Consider the following 15,696-nt stretch of genomic DNA (forward strand, 5'->3'; position numbering starts at 1 on the left):
TAGTTCAGAAAAACTATGACAAAGTTCTTTTCAGTTCTATAAACTATGATTCTTTGACAACTAGAAAAAAAAATAAAGTGAGGTGCGGGTAAGGGACTGCTGAATATAATCTTAGTAATTCATGTGAACTTTTACAAAATTGGCTCCAAGAAACCAATTTCAAATGAAAAAGGGGAATTTCTTTTAGAGTTCAATAGAAATTTGAGTGATATACTTAGATATATCTTTCGTTTCTGTTAGGAAAGTTAGCAGGAGTGTAAAAATTCAAATAATATAGAAATAAATATATAAGGGGAAATAGAGACTAATTTTAAACACAGGTGTACCTTGTAGATGGTGCTCTAGCCCCTACAGTCTGTGAACAGCACAATAGAGTGAGGCACATGATTTTTGGGTTTCCCCATGCAAATGAATTCTTTTTACTATACTGTAGTCTATACACTAGGATTTTGAGACAGATTGAAATAATGTTAGATTTTAAAATAATGTGACACAGAGACACAAAATAAACACAGGCTGTTGGAAAAATGATATCAATAGACTTGTTCAACACATTACCATAAATTTTCAAAATGTCAAAAAGTGGTCTTTGCAAAGCACAGTAAAGTGATATATGCTAAAATTGTGTGAGATTGTGTGAAATACTAAGTCTGGATTCCCTCAGTATTTAAAAGAATCAGAATAAGCCAATAGAATTTATTGTTGGCAAATTCATGTTGGTGTCAGATTTGAACAGTGAGAACATTTGGGCCAGTGTTACTTCCCCAAATTGTCCATAATCAGGTTCAAAGGCCTTCAGTGAAGTGTGTGTTCAAGTTTGATACCTCTGCCAATAAGTTTAATTTGCATTACTTTCTTTCCTTCTGTAGACTGACCAGGGCATCAAAAACCTTTCTGTGGAAGATGCAGCAAGGATTTCACAGACTGACCCTGACTACGGCCTCCGGGATCTTTACAATGCCATCTCCACGGGGAACTACCCCTCCTGGACATTTTACATCCAGGTCATGACGTTTAGTCAGGCAGAAACTTTTCCATTTAATCCCTTTGATCTCACCAAGGTGAGTCGGTTAACAAATTGTTTGCTTTGTGTTTTTTAACCTCTCATTTCCCCAACATAAAAAGAAGTTTCATGAGGATTCACGATGGTAGGGAAATTCTATACAGAGTAGAACCTCTTAGTGTTTGCTGGCTTGTCAATGAGCGCTCTCCAGCAACCTCTGAGGACAGAGGAGAGCTGCCCCGTAGGATTTCCCAAACTGTAAACTTTAACGAAGCCCCCTGCCCTTCTTCCTTGGAGTGACTGGTAGGTTCAGTTAGCTAGCAAGCGCTTAACTGCTGTTCCACCAGGCTCCTACATTGTTGTTGCTAGGTGCTGTTACATTGACTCTGGGAGCCCTGGTGGCCTTGTGGCAAGAAACTGCACTGCAATCCTGAAGGCACGCAGTTCAAGGCCACCAGCTGCTCTGCAGGAGAAGGGTGGGCAGTCACCTTCCATGCAATTAACTGCCTCTGAAAACCTTCTGGAGGATCAGCTATGGGTCGGTTCTGACTCTACGGTACATGACAACAATGACAATGTTGACCCATGGTAACTGAATATATAACAGAATGAACCCCTGACTGATCTTCTTCACAATCTCTGCTGGGCTTACGTCCATTGTTGCAGTCACTGTCTGCCGTCTCATTGAGAGTCCTCTTCTTAGTTCACCTTCTATGCTTCCAAGCAACATGGCCTTTGCACGAGGGACTGAGCCTTTCTGCCACCGTGTCTGAAGTATGTGAGGCAGAGTCTCACCGTCCTTGTCTCTTAGGAACACTCTGGCTGCCTTTCTTCAAAGACAGATTTGTTTGTTCCTTTGGCAGTCCGTGGGGTACTCAGTACTCTTCCCCAGCACCACCTTTACATGCATTTTACTAGCAAGGAACAATGATGAACAGTTGAAGCACATTTGCCTATGATGTGCTTTTGTCAATATTAACGATTTCCCTCTGTGAAAGATTAAACCTACATACTCACTGTAGACTTTAACATAGTTTATTAGGTTAGAATGTTGGTTTAAATGTGAATGCTGCTGTTTTTAAGGGTCGTTCTTTTTATTCTTCAGTTGATTGTGTGGTAATTATGAACATGACATTTTTTTTCCAGGTTTGGCCTCACAAGGACTATCCTCTGATCCCCGTTGGTAAATTGGTCCTAAACCGGAACCCTGTCAATTACTTTGCTGAGGTTGAGCAGATAGCCTTTGACCCAAGCAACATGCCACCTGGCATCGAGCCCAGCCCGGACAAGATGCTTCAGGTGAGCCTGGAGGACCCAGGTGTTCTGGACATGCTCTGACATGAAGAATTAATGAGAATGTATTTACATGTTGGCTAATCCAGGTTTTAGTTTCCTGAGGAACTGAGTAAGATAAAGCCATCCTTGGATAAGCATTACTGGGATAAAATAGAGGAGAGACTTTTACTGTTGATATATTAAGACTGACATTGAGTCTCTTAAAAAATACTTGTTAGGTATGCATACTAGAAACACTATGTAAGAAACACTTCAAAAAAGTCATTTTTCTTGTTTGGAGAGTGTCATGTTTTTTATTCAGTGTGTGGCTCATTAGAAGAGGGATTGAATGGATTGATTATATCCTTGGTCAGGATAACTTTCTTTATGCTCTGTTCCATGAAATGTTTGAATTTCTCTTTGTCTTTTTAAAATGGTCTCACCCACTCACTTATTGTCATCAAGTAAGAACTGACTCAGAGCTGCGTTTTCAGCTCCAGTGAGTTTTCAGAGGCTGTAAATCACATAGGAGGAGATTGCCTTTCCTTTTCCTGCAGAGCAGCTGGTGGATTTGAACTGCCTGCCTTCCATTTGACAGCACTTCTTACTCATTCTGCCTTCAGAAGGGGGGGGAAATCTAGAGGTGATTTTTTTTTAAAGTTATAGTATAAACAGAACATATTCCGGGTTGATGTTATGTGCTGTTGAGGTGGAACTGATTCATAGCTGACCCTCCAGCAGGTTTTCAGAAGTTGTAAATCATGTGGGAGGAGATTGCCCATCTTTCTCCCATTGAGCTGCTGGTGTATTTGAACTGTGTGCTTCTGGATTGGTAATACAACTCCTTACCGTTAGGCCACCAAGGCTATGTATAATTTAATGACGTTAATTCCTTTCATCATGCTATATCACCACCCATTCTCTAAATGGGTTTCTAAATTTTTCTGCCACTATGAACAGAAGCTCAGTGTGCAAGCCATTTTTATGAACTTTATTTATATTGCTTTGGCAGTAGGAGTGGCAACCACTTCCTAAACAACATGCTTCTGGAAACTCTGTGAGCTTTGAGAAACAATGATGGTTATAGAAAAGCTTTAGGTCTTCTGTTCACAGCGTCGCTATGAGTTGTACTTGACTTGATGGTGATCTATGACAACAACAACAACAACATTTATATTGTCAGTGATTGGAGGAATTCAGTTCCTGGGCATTCAATATGTTTTACACCACTCTCCAGTATACTCTTTCCAGAGTCCAAAGAGTAAACAATTTTTCTTCAGAGCCAAAAATCAGTAGGAAAAGAATTAGTTTAATAATTATTGAATAAATAAATATTTTGCATTTTGGACCATGACCATAGAACAAAGGTTGGCCGTCATACCCTTGATCAGATGGTTACTTCTTTTTTTTCAAATTGCAAATTTTGATCAGATGGTTACTTCTTATGTAACTGATTCTTGTTCCAGTGGCAGCTTCCCTGGGGACAGATTAAGATTCCTTGTGGGTTTTTTTAAAGTAACTTAAAAAATTCATATTTGGCATTTATTAATTTCCAAAACCATTTCACCTCTCTGTGTACTAATACTTCAGGATTTTTTTTCCTATTGGTTTGCATATAAAGTTTGTATACATTGTGTTTCACACTAGCCTTCATTCACATTTTTTCATACAGTCATTCTCATTAGTTATGCTTTATAAAATCAATCACCATTGAACCACATCCACTGTACCTTGTCTTTCCAGATCCCCACCAGATCTTTCCTGTTTCCTTAACACCCCCTTCCCTTTACCCACCAAATTGTGTGACCCTATGATTTTTCCCCCCTCAACCTCAGCCCTCTGTCCCTACCCTTTCCTCTCTAAGAAACTTTTTTTAGTGAGAATGGGAAGGTTTGATTATTTTATACAAAGTACTTGTTCGAACCTTCATTAGTTTTTGGTTCAATGTAACCAATATTCATATATTATCATAACTACAATTGATATGGTAATATATTGTGTGCCTATTGTTAGGTTAGCAGACTTAAAGAAGAGATCAGAGAGGACAAGACAAAGCTTAATGCAGCTTTATTAAAGGGGGGAAGGGGAGCTCCTGGGCGAGTTCCTCATCCTGGAGAAGCAGAATGGGAAGTCACACTGTAAACTTACTGGGGAGGATTTTTATAAACAGAGTCTTTAGGGAGGGACATTCCACTCTGATTTATGAGCCACCTGCTAGCTCAGCCAGGCAAGCAAGGCTGTTTGCTCTTCTTATCAGCAGTAGGAAAGGCCATCAGCATTTGAGTTCTGAATTCTTCATTCTTCTCTTCGGCCCTCTTTGCCCAAACTTATCATCTCAGACTCTTTTTAGTGATAAAACAGGGTGCTGTATCTTTCTTTTGGCTACTTCTTGCTGAACGGGGGTGATGATCTTGGGGCTCAGAGCCTGGAGTGAGTCACCTGTCTACTCTACTGTCTCTGTGAGCATGTCCTAAGTGTTGTATAGGATATAAAAGCACCAGATAACTCCATTGTAAGGCAGTTGGCCACAGTAAATCAGAAGGTGAAATATTGTCTCCAAAAGATGACAAGGGGGATGTGGTGGTCTAGTGGATAGGGAGTTGCGCTGCCAATCCCAAAGCAGGCAGTTCAAATCCACTAGTTGCTCTGTATGAGAAAAATAGGGACTCTCCTCCCATGTGATCTGTAGCCCCTGAAAACCCAGTAGAGCCTCAGCTATGAGTTGGTTCTGGTTTGACAATAAACAATAAATTATGACAACAGTATTTTGTGTGTGAGATAGCGTTAGAGATGGGTTTTGAAGAATACATTCCATTTTGATTTTCAGTGGAGCTATGCTAGGGCAGAATGCATTGTTAGAAACTGCACTGCCATCCGAAAGATATATGGTTAAAATCCACGAATGGCTCCGTGGGAGAAAAATGGGTTGTCGCCTCCTGTGTGATTAAATTTCCTCTGAAAACCCACTGGATGGTTAACTGTGGTTTAATTTGGACTCGAGGGTTCACAACAACAAAGTGGTAATAGAAGTAAAGGTACAGAAGGGGGGCAGTTTAAACTGTGTACTGTTCCAGTTTTCTGAATTAGAAGAGATAAGATTGCACATGTACAGTGGACAAATATCAGAGAAAACTTTAAAATCTGCACAATTATCCCTTCAGGAAAAAGGAAAGTTTTCTTCAGTCTGGCTTGATCTTTGAGAACTACTCCTGGTAGTGATAACAGAACAAAAGAGCCAGAAGTTGGGAATAGAAAAGGGAAGTCAAGCAGTTGACAGAGGCTAAGCAGAAGAGCTTATAGTTCAAAGGAGGGAGTAGGGAAGCTACATAGCCCTGAGTCCTGGCCTTCTTCCTCTGTGTGGTGTTTGGTGTGGAACCGAAACACATGAAGATGTAGCTGGGATTTGCCAGCCAGTGCCGGAAATTGTCACGGACTGCCTAAAGACTACACAATCTTGGAAGCTGGAGGACCTGGTTGAGTCAACAAGGTCACCCAGATTCTCTTTGGGAGGATCTAGGCCCCTCAGAGGTCTGGGACCGCCCACAGTGGAACTTGGAGGCAGGAGTTGGGGAACATGTTGGGTTGGCTTCTGTGTGGGAGCGTCTGTGTTCTGCCTTCTCTCTCAGCCCCAGCTGAGGAGTTCAGGCGCAGGACCTTGAACTTAGTGTCAGTGTTCTCACTGTGCCCATTTCCTAACTTGACGTTTTTGGTTCGAGTTGCCTGGTAAGTGGAATTCCATGATGGAGGCTCTTTCTAGGGGCTGCTTATGACCCAATTCTATTGTCTTATAGGTAGAGTTAAGGGAACTCTGGTAGCATAGTCCGTAGGGAGATACGCTGTTAACCGAAAAACTGTGCCTGTCAGGTGGTTCGAATCCACTAGCTGCTTCACAGCAGAAAGATGGACAATCTCCAATGGAGAGTCTCAACTGTGAGTCATTTTCGACTTTCAGTGACTTGTTGGTGGTTACTATAGTCTTATAATCAGCATTGAGTTGATTTGTTGGTTGGTAGAGCTGAACCACAGCGGAGTTGATTTTGAGGCACAGGAGACAACCAGCTTCCAAGCTGGGGTAAGTCCTAGTCCCCAAGGGTCAGCCACCACCAGGCACCTGACTGTCAGCCAGGACTATTGGAAATGATTATGGGAGGTGCCATCACTCAGCCAAGTGGAGACTATTGACAGAGCAGAGCATGTGGCTGGATGTTGCTCTGAGCAATTTGGTACAAAATATTGCACAAGTTGCCCTATTTATTTGGTTTCTACTTTGCCTGGTAACATTAGGGACATGGACATACTCTTGAGATACTTAAATAATTAGGTAGCAGTACTAAATGTAAAATTACATTTTTTTTTCTATCTGTACTGACTGAAAGACATTTCACAAGGCTTACTATCTTGCTGTGATACATAACCTCTTTGAATCTTTCACAGTAGAAGGATGGGCAGTTTCCTGTGCGATTTGCTGCCTCTGAAAACCTGTAGGAGGGTCAGCTATGGGTCTATTCTGACATTACCATACACAACAGCTATTGAATCTTTACTTCAAGACCTCCTGACATTGTCCATTGTTCATTTTGAACCTTAGCCAATGCTTGCCATTATCTTCAAGCTTAACTTAAAAAACCCTAAGCTTAAAAGCTCAAAATTGAGTTTATCCAATATTTTGTTTAAAAGCAATAAATTTTGTAGTGCTTTCTCTGTAACTAGAAATTTCTAAAGCTGATGCTGTGAGATAATTCAGGATGTGAAACAGGAAGTGCTTTCTTTAATAATTTCCTTTACACTGCTTTACCCTAACGTGCCTTTAAAAAAAAAAAAAAATAGAGAGCCAACGGTTGAAGCCTCCTAGTAGGATGGAACTTTCCCTGGTGGTCTAATGGTTAGAACCCAGTGCTCCCTCCTCTTCTGGGGGGGGGGCAGCTGGCGGGAGGAGAGGAGTAGGATTCACTCGGGATTCTGGTTAGTTGTATGCTAGTGAGTTTACAATATAATACTTACTTGGAATTAGAAAATAATGTAAGACAAGGCATCGGCCTGTTATTTTGCAGAGCAAAAAAAAGGAAGTTCTTTTCCAGAACAGATGTGAAGATTTATTGTTGTTTGTCCATATTGCAAGGAAGATTAACTTCTGTTTGTTTAGTTAAGGAGAACTCATAAGAGACTTTGCTCTTTAGTAGGGAGATAGACAAAGTTTTATGGTAACTATACTGGGCTGATTGGCAGCATCATGATAGATAGTGAAGAGATTGAGATTGTTAACAGCTTTAGTTTGCTTGGCTCTATAATTAATACTCTTGGTAGCAGCAGCCAGGAAATAAAAAGATGAATTTGCATTGGGAAAGTCTGCTGTCAGAGCTCTTCAAAGTACTAAAGAGCAACAATGTCAATCTGGAGACTAAGGTGTGCCTGATCTAGGCCATAGTCTTTGCAATGACTTTCTTTGCATCAGAAAGCTGGACAATGACTGTGGATGATAGAGAATTGATGCCTTTGAGCTGTGGTGCTGGAGAAGAGTATTGAATATACCGTGGACTGCTAGGAGAACAAACAAGTTCATCCTAGAGAGGGTGAGATCAGGTTGCTCCTTGGAGGCAAGGATTCTGAAGCTTCATCTGACATACTTTGTACATGTTACAAGGCAGGACCAATCCTGGAGAGGGACATCATACTTGGGAGGGTGGAGGGACAGAGAAAGAGAAAAAGACCTCGATGAGATGGATTGATTCAGTGACTAGGGTAATGGGGGTAGGTGTGTCAGAGACAATGAGATTGGTGCAGGTTTTCAAAGAGAAAAGTGAACTGGTGGGGAGGGGTTGGCAGGGAGGTAAGTGTGCACTAATGAATGAATGGAAATAAAAAAAAAGAAAATACAAAAAAGCAAAAAAAAAAACCCAACCAAATTTGATCTTAAAAAAAAAAGGTTGGTACAGGATAGAGCAGGGTTTAGGGTTGTTGTACACAGGGTCGCTAAGAGCCACAGGCAACTCCATGACACATAACAACAACAATGTATATTGGGTATTTTGTACTTTAAATTTTGGAATGAAGTTTATAGACCCTTTCTATTTATTGCATTGCTCCAGATGCTCAATGTCGGTATCATTCATAACTGCAGGGCCGTCTGTTTGCCTATCCTGACACTCACCGCCACCGCCTGGGCCCCAACTACCTTCAGATCCCGGTGAACTGTCCCTTCCGTACCCGAGTGGCCAACTACCAGCGTGATGGCCCCATGTGCATGATGGACAACCAAGGTAGGTGTGGCCGAGGGAGAAGCCAGAACAGATGGGACAGGATGCCGGGGCAGTGATTTGTAAACTGAGCCCCATAGGCCCTCACCATGTGCCCTGGGAAGGTGCTACATGGGTGCTTCAAACAACCAGGAATTCGTCCTTGGGCCCAGGCACAGAGGTGTAACCTGCCCGAGGACTCTTGATCTTCTTACCTCTCTTACCACTTTTGTTGGCCATTTGCACCTCAGGTTTTACTTACAGTCTAGCTGATGGTCAAAGTCAAGGAGAAGAGCTTTCATACTGCTTGTCCTGTAGAGTCTGACTTGAGTCAGGTGTCAACTCCAGTTCGCAGAGACCCCATGAGTGTTTTGATGAGAATATGTAGTAACAGCAGTCAGGCATCATCTTGTTCTTGGTGGTATATAGATAGTGCAGGAAGCATTGTTCGTGGAGACAGTGAGCCACCAACATTCCATGGTCTCCCCTCCTTAGGACTCCTGTGCTTTCTTCCTCTATTGTTCTCGGTGAATAGAGCTTAATTGTTGTGTACACTTACAGACTTCTGAGACCTCAGGTCCCACACCATGAACTAGGAAGTAGAACAGAAATATTGGCCACATTTGAAGATCAGTTAACTGGCCCATGAAATTGTGACCTTAAACCTCTAAATCATGGAAACAAACCCTGAGAGGAATTTGGTCGTACATAAACTACACTGGATGAGACTCCTTTCTCCCTGATATGATAAATGTCTATGATGCAGTTTTTGCTAATTCAGCTTTTTACTGGTGTATAACTTATTGACAGCAATTATAATACTCATATATGCAACTCTACCCTTAATTGGGGCCATTTTTCTGTCCCATTAATCTCCACTCTACCTTTCCAGTAACCTTTGATCTCTGTATTTGCGTTTTCTTTATATCATGTAAGTGAGATCAGAAAGTATTTGTCCTTTGGGATTGGCTTATTGTGCTCTGCATAATGTCTTAAAACTCTGTCTACACTGCAGCCTGTGTTGAGACTTCATTTCTCCGACTGGCTGAGTGTGTTCTATTGTCTGTATAGACTACGTTTTGTTTACCCATTCATCTTTGTGATGACTGTTAAGGTAGTTTTGCCTTCTGCCTGTTGTGAATAGCGCTGCAGTGAACCGTGGTGTTCAGATCTGTTTTGAAATCTCTTCTTCCAAGACTGTAGAAGATACTCTGAGGAGTGGACTCGCTGGGCCGTAGGTCTGCTTTCGTGTTCTTGCGGAGCTCCCACACTTTTGCGCAGTGGCTGGACCATTTTGCATTCCTACCAGCTATGAATAAGGTTCCAGTTTCCCCACATCCTCACCAATAGTTATTTTCTTTTTTCTTTAAATCTTGGCTATCCTGATTGGAATGTAATGACCTGATTTGTATTTCTTTGATGGCTAATGATACTGATTATCTCTTTCCATATGGTTGGTTGGGCATTTGATTGTCTTCCTTTGTGAAATGTTTATTCAAGACTTTTTTTTTTTTTTTAAACTTCCCCTGAAAACTCTTTAATTAGCTCTTTTTACATGGATCATTTATTAAATTAGATGGGTCAAGACTTTTGCCCATTTTATAACGTATTCACTTTTTATTTTTAAGTTGCAGAAGTTAAAGGAAGACCCTCAACCTGATGGACTGATGGTGACTGCAGCAATGCGCTCAAGTGTGTCAGAGTTGATGAGGGTGGTGCAGGGTGGTGCCGAGACCAGATGTATTGTTAATAAGGTTGCTATGAGTCTTAATCAACTCAACATCTAACAACAACCACAACCATATACATAAGTATATGTATATGTATATATGTATGTTTGTGGTTGTTAGGTGTTGAGTAAGACTATAAATCTTACTCAACTCATAAGTCTTATTCAACTCAAGACATGTGTGTGTATATATATATAGTTGTTATTATGGGCTTTCAAGTCACCTGTGACCCCTAGCAATGCTATGTACAACAGCTCTGGACCCTGCCCCGTCCTGAGCCAGTCTCACTGACTCTGACACACCTACCCCCATTGCCCCAGTTACTGTATCCATCTCATCCAGGGTCGTCTTCTCCTGTGCTCTCCCTTCCCCCTTCCAAGCATGCTGTCTTTCTCTAAGGACTGGTCTCTCCTGGCCACGTGCCCAAAGTAAGTGAGGCAGAGCTTCAAATCCTAGCCTCCGAGGAGACACTTGGTTTCACCCTCTCTAAGACAGACCTATTTGTTTTCTTTGTGGTCCATGATATGTTCTCCAGCACCACAACTCAAAGACATATTCTTCTTCTGTTATCCTTAGTCACTGTCTAGCTCTCTGATATGTTACATATATATACGTATATATGGTTGTGGTTGTTGTTAGATGTTGACTTGAGTAAGACTTCTTGTGACCTTATAAACAACAGACCTATCTCTGCACCATCTTGCACCACCCTCATCAACTCTGACACACTTGAGCCCATTGCTGCAGTCACCATCAGTCCATTGGGTTGAGGGTCTTCCGTTCCTTCACTGACCTTCCATATTTTCAAGAAGGATGTAATTTTCTAAGAAATAGCCTCTTCTAACAACATGTCCAGAGTATGTGAGATGAAGCTTCATCATCTTTACCTCCAAGGAGCAATCTGGAGTGCTTTCTCTAAGACATATCTGTTCTTCTGGCAGTCCATGGGATATTCAGCACTCTTCTCCAACACCATATTTCAAAGCATCAGTTCTTCTGTCATCCTTTTTCATTATCCAGCTGTCAGATATATATCAAGTAATTGAAAAAAAACCCCCCATGACCTGAATCAGGTGAACCTTAGTCTTCAAACTGATGTCATTGCTCCTTAGTATTATGGGGAGTTCTTTGACTGGAGACTTTCTCAATGCAACACATCTTTTGATTTCTTGACTGCTAGTGCCAAGGGTGTTGATTGTGGATCCAAGTAGGAGGAAATTGCTGGCAGCTTCAATCGGCCTAGCGGGTGAGGATTTTTGTCTTTATGATGTTGAAATATAATCCAAGGCTGTAGTCTTTGATCTTCTGCACCAAGTGTTTTAAATTTTCCTCCAATCCTGATACCACATTCTTCTTGATAGAGGTCAGTTTCTTGAATGATTTGCTTAGCATGCAGATTGAATCAGAATGGAGAAAGGAAAGATACAGCCTTGACACATACCTTTCTTAATTTTAAATGGCAGTGTTCCCTTGCTTTGTTGCGACAACAGCTTTTTGGTTAGGTATAGGTTTTGTATGAGCACAATTAAGTCATCTGCATTTCCCATTCAATGTTAGTCACAATTTGTTGTGATCCACAGTCAAATGTCTTTGTATAATCAAGAAAACACAAATAGACATTCTTCTGATATTCTCTGCTTTCAGCCAAGATATCTCTGGTGCCACAGCCTCTTGTCAACCCAGCTTGAACCCATGGCAGTTACTTGTTAATGGACTGTCCTATCCATTTGGGGATGCTGTTGGGGATGCTCTTCGGCAATATTTTGCTTGCATGTGATATTACTGATCTGTTAGATCATATTTGTATTTTTATATGGTATTCTATTTCTCTTGGATATACAGTGAGCTGAGGTGGCCCACTGGGTAAAGACTTGCAGTGCAAACCTAAAGGTGGCTGTTTCCAATCTACCAGCAACTCCGGGGAGCAGGATAAGCAGTCTCCTCCCTTGTGATTTATAGCCTCTGAAAACCACTGGAAGTTCAGCAACTAGTTGCTTCTGACCAGACGGTATACAACACAGCAACAACAACAACATTAGATATATGGTTTCTAAAGTTAATGGTTTCCTGGTCCATATCTGACCTTTTACCTTTTTACTGGTATTGGTTAATGCCTTTTGAGGACCAGAAGTTTTACATTTTTTTTCCTTTTCTGTATTTTCTTTTTTTATGGATGTATTTTCTTTCTATTAATTCTGAAATTTTATAGTTTGCTATAGAACCTCTTAGAGTTACCACTTTAATCATATGAAATATTTTATCTTATCTTTCTAATATAAAATGGCTGATGACTTATCTCTATGAAAAGTCAGAAAATTATACATTATGCTTCAGAATAGCTGTTGAGGTCTTGTGTATTTTGTCTGTTGCTGTCTGTGCTTTGTCTTTCTCTTAGACAATCTGTTGTTGAGGGCGAGGCCTAATAGTGTTATCGCTGCTTGTTCTGAGAATTCTGAAGTCCCTAATGTGTCTGGATTTGTCTTTGTCTATAACGGGAGCAGGGTGCTCTGGTGGGGTGGCCGCATAGGGAGCTGTGATGCTTGACCAGAGGCAACACCTCTCTGGAGGTCTGAATCTGCAGGTGGCTCTGTGGAAGGGAGAGGGGCAAACTCGTTCCCTGGAATTTACAGCCTGAGAAACCCAGTGGAAGGTCAGCTCTGAGGCAATTCCAACTCGGTAGCCAAGAGTTTGAGTTTATATAGTGGAAAGTCACTCTTTAAGTACAGATCAGAGTTTATCTGGAAATAGACATTTTAAGTTGCTCAAAGAGGCACAGGTCAAAGCTAATTATTAATGCAGAAAAATGCCCTGTTAGCAGGGCTGTTGGAGAGTTTTGCTTTTCACACGGGAGTCTGACCTACAACTGCTGTAACAATCAGGCTCTCCAACACCGAGGTGTCCTCCCTCCCCCTGAACACACACCTGATGCCTTTAGATTGATGTGATGTGTGGCATCTCCTGACTGTCCCGTGAGGATGATCTGTCCCATAGCGAGCTTGCTAACATTCCACCCCAGACTGGTTTGCTCAAACCACTTAATATGTTTCTAGGTCACTTGTTCGGGTTAGGCAGTATGAAACAGATAATTGGATCTAATGCTAATTTTAGACTGAGCAAAGTATAGTTAGGAAACCACATAAAGCAAAAGACACAATTTGAGTTTATTTCAGTAGCTGTAATAAGAGTTTTGATTCTAGTTGTCACTATTTCTCTTAAACTGGTAAGAGTGAATTTACTAGAAGTATCAACTTTAGAAATGTTCTTGGAATGTGCATGGTGTTGTTACTAGTTGCTGTTGAGTTGATACAAGGTGACCCCATGTGTGCAGCATAGAATTTGTCACATGGGATCAAGGCTGTGACCTTTTGGAAGCAGACCACCAGGCCTGCCTTTTGATACACCCTGAGGTGGGTTCAGACGACCAACCTTTTGGGTAGTATGTGAGCACGTTACCCTTTGCATAGGCTGCGGATGTGTGTGTATGTTTGTATGTTACACATACGTGTGATGTGCACGATCTATCTGTATGTGATCGCCAGTTATATGTCTTTCTTATTGCGTTCGGTAGCTGCCGACCGACTTGGTTTTCATCTCCCGAGTGAATCCACGTGTCCTTCCTTTGTAGGTGGAGCCCCGAATTACTACCCGAACAGCTTCAGTGCTCCCGAGCAGCAGCGCTCCGCCCTGGAGCACTGCATGCGGTATTCTGGGGACGTGCAGCGCTACAACACTGCGGATGACGACAATGTCACTCAGGTACCTGTCCTGCAGTTGTCCCGCCCTGGGTTCTGTGCAAGGTCAGAGCAGTTCACACCCCCGCTGATAAGTCACTGAGAACACGAAGCTACTGCTGCTCCCTTGGCATTTACTGCGCAGCCGCATTTATCCCCTGACTGTATATGGAGCCCACGTTTTTAAGCAGTAGGTTCTGTGACTCCAAGAGCTGCCTAAGGTCTAGAGGAGCTGCCTAACTCTGGCGTTGTCTGCTAACCGAAAGGCGAGGGGCCCTGAGGAAGTGGGAATCCACCAGCAGCTCCGTGGGGGAGAGACGGACAGGCCCTGCCTGTGTGACTTACAGCCTTGGAAACCCAGTGGACATTCAGTGCTGAATTGGTTCTGACTGGACAGCAATGGATTTTGTGTTGATAAGAACTAGATGGGAAAGAATAAGATTCAGATTTGCACTGTTAAAAGCGTTCACTTGGACTTGCACTTCTAGCTCTGGCAATCTAGTTTGAATTGGGCCTTTCTCCTCCTGAATCCCATTGGAAAGCTAGATAAAATATAGAAGCATCTGTTTATAGGCTGTGGCATGTTAACGGAGTTATTGCAATTTGATGGGTCAAGGTCTCAGGCACAAAGGAAATAGAGTCTGACATGTGGGGGCCTTTCCTCAGCTGCAATTACCAGTTCATAAGCCCTGGCCAAGAGGCTGGGGAGAGCCTTGTGTTGTTGTGTGCCATCAAGTTGGGCTGACTCGTAGCTGACCCTCCAGCCCATGGTCAGAGTCAGTAAATCACGCAGGAGGAGATTGTCCATCCTTCTCCTGTGGAAGAACAAGTGTAGGACTGGAGAGAGAAACAAAAGTAGAGTTGAGGTCTCTAATCACCACCCAAGGCTTTCAGTTGGAATCCTTGAACACCATGTGTAGGAAGAAGGACATACTTGGAATAAACTTGTTCTCACAAAAATTGAAACACAGCTTTAGTTCAACTCAAGATTAAAGGGATCTCCCTCTATATTACTTACTAGAGATAAGCAAATGTTATTTGGAGGAAACGTGTCTCTCATTTTATCCTCACATTATTTCATATACAAATGTCTAGCATGTAGTAATTAATTATCAGGCATGCCCAGCACACAAGAAAATCAAAAGAGAAAAAAAAAATTTACATACAAAGTAGAGACCTTTTAGAGACCCTGCTAATGGAACTGTCAGCAAAGACTTTAAAAAGAATTATAATCAGTAGGTCCAAGAAACTAGATGATCACATGGATAATTCAATAAGAGAATTTTATTAAATAAAAGAATTGAATGGACTTGACAAACTGAGAAATACAACAACTGAAACGAAGAACCATGTAGACAGAATCCCTGGGAGTTGCAAGCAGTTAATGTCCTCAGTTGCTAACCAAAAGGTTGCCAGTTCTACACCACCCACAGCTGCCTCGGAGGAATCTTCTGAAAATTCAGTCATTAAAAACTCAGCAGCATTTGTCTCCTCTGACTTTTGTGAGACCCCAGAGTTTAGGATGACAACTGGTAGGTGACCTTAAATGAAGAATAAATACAGCTAAAGAGAGGAATAGTGGATCGGAAGACAGGACAGTAGATTATCTCATGCATGGGGAGCAAATTTCCTTTCATTATGTTACACCATTAAAAGATTAAAAAGGCGAGATGATATCTCATAGTTGTTTTAATTTGCATCTCTCTTAGGGCTAGGGATTTTGA

The 15,696-nt window shown here is 41.8% G+C and overlaps 1 protein-coding gene across 1 annotated transcript in view; it reads left to right on the forward strand.

Annotated features, from left to right (window-relative positions):
• Positions 1–15,696, forward strand: part of CAT (catalase) — a 48,632-nt gene that overhangs the window by 24,858 nt on the left and 8,078 nt on the right. Inside the window, exons 7-10 of the mRNA XM_006883746.1 lie at positions 870–1,061; positions 2,150–2,302; positions 8,397–8,535; positions 13,867–13,997. Of these exons, the coding sequence (XP_006883808.1) occupies positions 870–1,061; positions 2,150–2,302; positions 8,397–8,535; positions 13,867–13,997 (615 nt within the window). The remainder of the gene's footprint in view (positions 1–869; positions 1,062–2,149; positions 2,303–8,396; positions 8,536–13,866; positions 13,998–15,696) is intronic.

The sequence above is a fragment of the Elephantulus edwardii genome, unplaced genomic scaffold (genome assembly GCF_000299155.1).
Source record: "Elephantulus edwardii isolate Elephantulus edwardi_28Jun2011 unplaced genomic scaffold, EleEdw1.0 scaffold00029, whole genome shotgun sequence".
Classification (NCBI taxonomy): Eukaryota; Metazoa; Chordata; class Mammalia; order Macroscelidea; family Macroscelididae; genus Elephantulus; species Elephantulus edwardii.